General features: G+C 44.2%; 1 protein-coding gene across 4 annotated transcripts in view; it reads left to right on the forward strand.

Moving 5' to 3' along the window:
* The window catches only part of MAN1A2 (mannosidase alpha class 1A member 2), a 217,773-nt gene that overhangs the window by 119,361 nt on the left and 94,250 nt on the right, over window positions 1-4,162 (forward strand). For all 4 annotated transcript variants that reach the window (XM_006028550.3, XM_006028551.3, XM_025209999.1 and 1 more), the window contains one exon: window positions 3,421-3,539. In XM_006028550.3, coding sequence (XP_006028612.1) covers window positions 3,421-3,539 — 119 coding nt within the window. The remainder of the gene's footprint in view (window positions 1-3,420; window positions 3,540-4,162) is intronic.

A 4,162-nucleotide genomic window follows, 5' to 3' on the forward strand; every position in this document is an offset into this window, starting at 1 on the left:
CCCCCCCCGCTAATTGCTTGGGGGAGTGTTTGCCACCCCCGCCTGTGGGCTGCCCAGTGTGCAAGCTCTGGGTGGGCAGGAGCAGCCAACATTGCCTGGTGTGGCAAGCGGGGGGGCCACAGCTGCTGCCACTGACAGGCGAGCCCGGAGCCAGTGCAGAGCCCAGGCTGGCAGCGGGGCTGGGTTACAAGCTGGTGCTGAGCATGTGAAAAGCGGCCCCTTGCTTGTCCCGTGGCTGGTGCCCCACGCTGTAGCTGCTTGCAACACATGTGGGGCTGCCTGTGCCTGCTCCAGACAGCCCCATGTGGGCTGTGAGCGCCTGCAGCAGGGAGTGCTGGCCATGGGGTGGGCGAGGAGCTGCTTTTCCCCACGCTTAGCACCAGCTTCTTTCCTGCCGGCGAGCAGGGGGTCGAGGCCCCACCTGTACTGTGGAGGTGGGGGACACTGGGAGTGAGCAGGTGCGGGAGCCAGCAGGAGCACGGGTCCTGCTGGGTCCCAGGGCCCAGAGCAGGGTGGCAGGAACACGGGGTCCCAGCTGGCAGGGGCTCTATGGAGCTGGGCCAGCTCCCCCCTCTCCCTGCTGGTGCAGCCCAGCCTGGCTCCACAGACCCCTGCCAGCCTGTGCCCTGCTTTGGGCCCTACTGATGCTGGGCCTGGGACATTGATCCCAAGACATTGGGACATTGGTCTCAAGATGGTGACCAGGGGGAGGGGCACTTGTCAAGGGGCGGGGCTACCCACGCGGCTCTTGACAGCCTTTCAAAACTGGGTAAGTGGCCCTCTGCCCGAAATAGTTGCCTGCCCCGATGTAATCACTAGGGTATGATCTGTATCTCACTCAGCTCCTCTAAAGCACCTCACATTCTTGATGCTATTATTATGCCTTTTATCTATATGGACAGTATGATTTGTTGTGTGCCTATCTGAAGAAATCCATGTCTGCTTGTATATATCTTTGTGTGGGAAGTTCATACTGCATGTGTTCATGTTCTAGGAGATTGTGAAGCTTTGAAGTCTTCTTCCATTTTCATTTGTTTCTTCACATAGCCTTTTCTTTCCAATTTTTAGCCAATACATTTTTTCCTGATTTTTTTTTTTTTTTTTTTTTTTTTTAAATGCTAATTTTAAGAAATTGCATACCAATTGCTAATTTTATATCATGTTTTGGGTATAGTTTTTGACAAGTTACTAGTTCTTCATAAAATAAAATCTTTGCTTTCTTCCTCGGGTGCATGTAAATCACACGTGCATTAAATAGTTTGCATCTAATTCAAATTGCATATAATCTCATTAATTGATATAAATCCATTGCAGATCACCAGATTGTTTTATTTTCTTGTTCACTGCAAAACCACTCCACACTGATGCTTGTTTTCTTCCCCACTATAATACACTGTTGAATCATTCGCTCCTATTTTACCGCTTCCTATCCATCTTATTTCTTGTACCAGACATAGTCCCACTCTGTATTTACAAGTTCACTGACTACAGTTTGCTCAGCTCTGGGTTGCTATAAGCATTGTATGTTCCACATTCCAGTTCTTAAGTTCATTTTCCAATGCAACAGTTGTTGATGGAATAGAGGCAATTGGGCATCATCTTTAAGTTTCATAACTGCTACGTTTTTATGATGCTGGTCCAGCAGTCAACCTTCTTTTGGTCCATGGCTGCATATTCAAATATTCAAAGCAATCCTACATGTAAGACAAAGAACTTCCCCGATCCAGCCCCCAGTGGATGCACTGTATAACAATTTAGGCTTTGCCCACAGAACAACATAATTAATCAAGTAAAATATATTCCCAAGTGAGTCATGCTTCCCATAAAGGATAAAAATGTTTTAACAATCTGTTTAATACATGGGTGTCAAAGGTACAGCTCATGGGCTGGATCCTTCCTACAGAGTCAAGTTATCTGTCCTGTGGGAGGAACTGGGAATGTGGGGGTAAGGCCCATTGATGAAGAGCATGGAACCCAGTTGGGGCATGACAAGCCATGGCTGCATATTAATCCTTATTGCTCCCTGAGCTGACACAACACTGTTAATATTACTGCTGCTTCCACAGTGCCATTACATTTTACCCTGTTGCTGGAGATGGGTCTGGATCTCGCCTGTTGGAAACTATGGTCTAGATTTGGCCTGGTGGGGTCAAACAAAGTTAATTCTAATGTTATAGTTATACTATGTGTTGTATTTTAGGGCTGTTTCACATCTTCAGAACTGTGACTTGCCATTAGAGGGCCAGTGAGCAGGGGCATGGACAGGAGCAAGGACTCTTGCTCGTCTCGGGTGGGGTAGGGTGGGTGTTGTTGGCTTGTAGCTTGGAAGTAGAGCCAGAGGGAGGTGAAGGGAGACTCAGCAAGGAGCCCTAGAGCAGCGTTTCTCAGTCCATGGGTCACGACCCAAAAGTGGGTCATGAGACTATATGAAAGGGTCATGAGTGAACTTTAAAAATGAATCAACAAACTTTAAAAAATGAATTCTGTAAAGGAGAAAAACACAGGAAACCATGGCTTTTCCCTTGCAGGCTGGCAGAGTTCCAGCCAGTTAGGGGCTGATTGAGGGCCCCCATTCCCCACACACCCACCCCTTGCCCCAGACACTGTGGGTGGGAGGCAGTGGGTCAGGAGTGAAGGACACTGGGTTAGGACTGGCTATTGATGTTTACAAATGGGTCCTGGTGCAAAAAAGGCTTAGAACCACTGCCCTAGAGAATGAAGTTCTTCTCCACACTGAGAGAAGCTGAGGTGTCCAGAGCATTTTACCTTGCCTGACCATTCAAACAACATCCTGGAATGATGGAATGGCTAAAATGTTTCAAAGAAACTTTGTTTTGAGTGGCTTATCGTTAAGCATTTTGAGGGTACTTATGACAGGTTAACACCCTTTAACAGGTGAATGCTCCCATTTTAAATGCCTTTTTGGTGGTTTAAGGGTAACCTGTAACATGGTCTTAAGTTGTGCAATTTGCAAATTCTGAGGTTAGCCAAATTCAGTGCAATTTAAAGTAAGCATTGACAAATGTAAGATATTACTGCAGATACTGGTTACTGTATCTTACATAGGTCACTCTGTCCCTAGTCCTGTCCAGGAATCTCCTAAGTGCTATTTGAAGCTGAGTGTTCCTACAGATCTTATGTGTGTTGAATAATATGGTTGCTTATCTTGTGGTGAAGGAAAGCAGATGATGGTCATTTTAAGTTTTAGTCTCCCCTTTTCCACAAAACCCAAGTGCCTTCAGCAGTGTACCTAAAGTTTGCAAAGAAAAGTCTATAGTTTTCAGGAAACTGCTAAATTCTAGTTTACTGTGCGACTGTTCTTGGTATTCTCATGTTGCTATTGATCTAACCTCTAATACCTCTTCAAGTAATTTCTTTTCCTTGTCACTTGTAATAGAAGTTCTATTTTTCTGCTTGTAGGAAACTCGCAAATGGGTGCTACCATAGTTGATGCATTGGATACTCTCTATATTATGGGGCTTCATGATGAATTCAGAGAAGGACAAGAGTGGATTGACAAAAACCTTGATTTTGGGGTGGTGAGTAGTGCTTGTACTATTCTTTCACTAATCCCTTTAAAGTTATATTTCAGAAAATGTGCAATAAGAATTTAAAAATATATCAAATTTCTAAGTACTCCCTCTTAGAATCAGAGCCTTCTTGATTTATAACAGTAGGGATGACTGACTGACCTTACCTTCCATAACTTTGGTTCATTTACCTTGTAAATCAACTTCTGGGGTAAACGTATTTTCTTTTTGTGTGTCTTTTTAAACTTAAATATAATGTATATTTAATTATAGCCTTAATACTGTGGCCAACTTTTAGAATTTAATTAAAGATGGAAGCAATGCAATTTTATAATTAATATTTCCACATAATTCTTAGTGTCCCATGTTTTTCAGTGTAGTTCTGCCTCATAAATTAATTAATAGTGATAGACCAAATCTATTTTAGAAGGTTGTTGAGTACTTCCTAGGGGTTATCAGCATCCTGTGGATAAGAGTACCTCATGGTGGTGTTACTATGAAGACTTGGCAGGGGTCCTCTGAATGAATCCAAATATCTGGTATAATGCAGCTCTTTGTAGGCACGTTGGTTTTGGATGCAGTTCATCCCTCCCATAAAGTTGTTTCTTTTGATAAATTGAGTCTTCTGTAGG

The sequence above is a fragment of the Alligator sinensis genome, unplaced genomic scaffold (assembly GCF_000455745.1).
Source record: "Alligator sinensis unplaced genomic scaffold, ASM45574v1 scaffold422_1, whole genome shotgun sequence".
Taxonomy (NCBI): domain Eukaryota; kingdom Metazoa; phylum Chordata; order Crocodylia; family Alligatoridae; genus Alligator; species Alligator sinensis.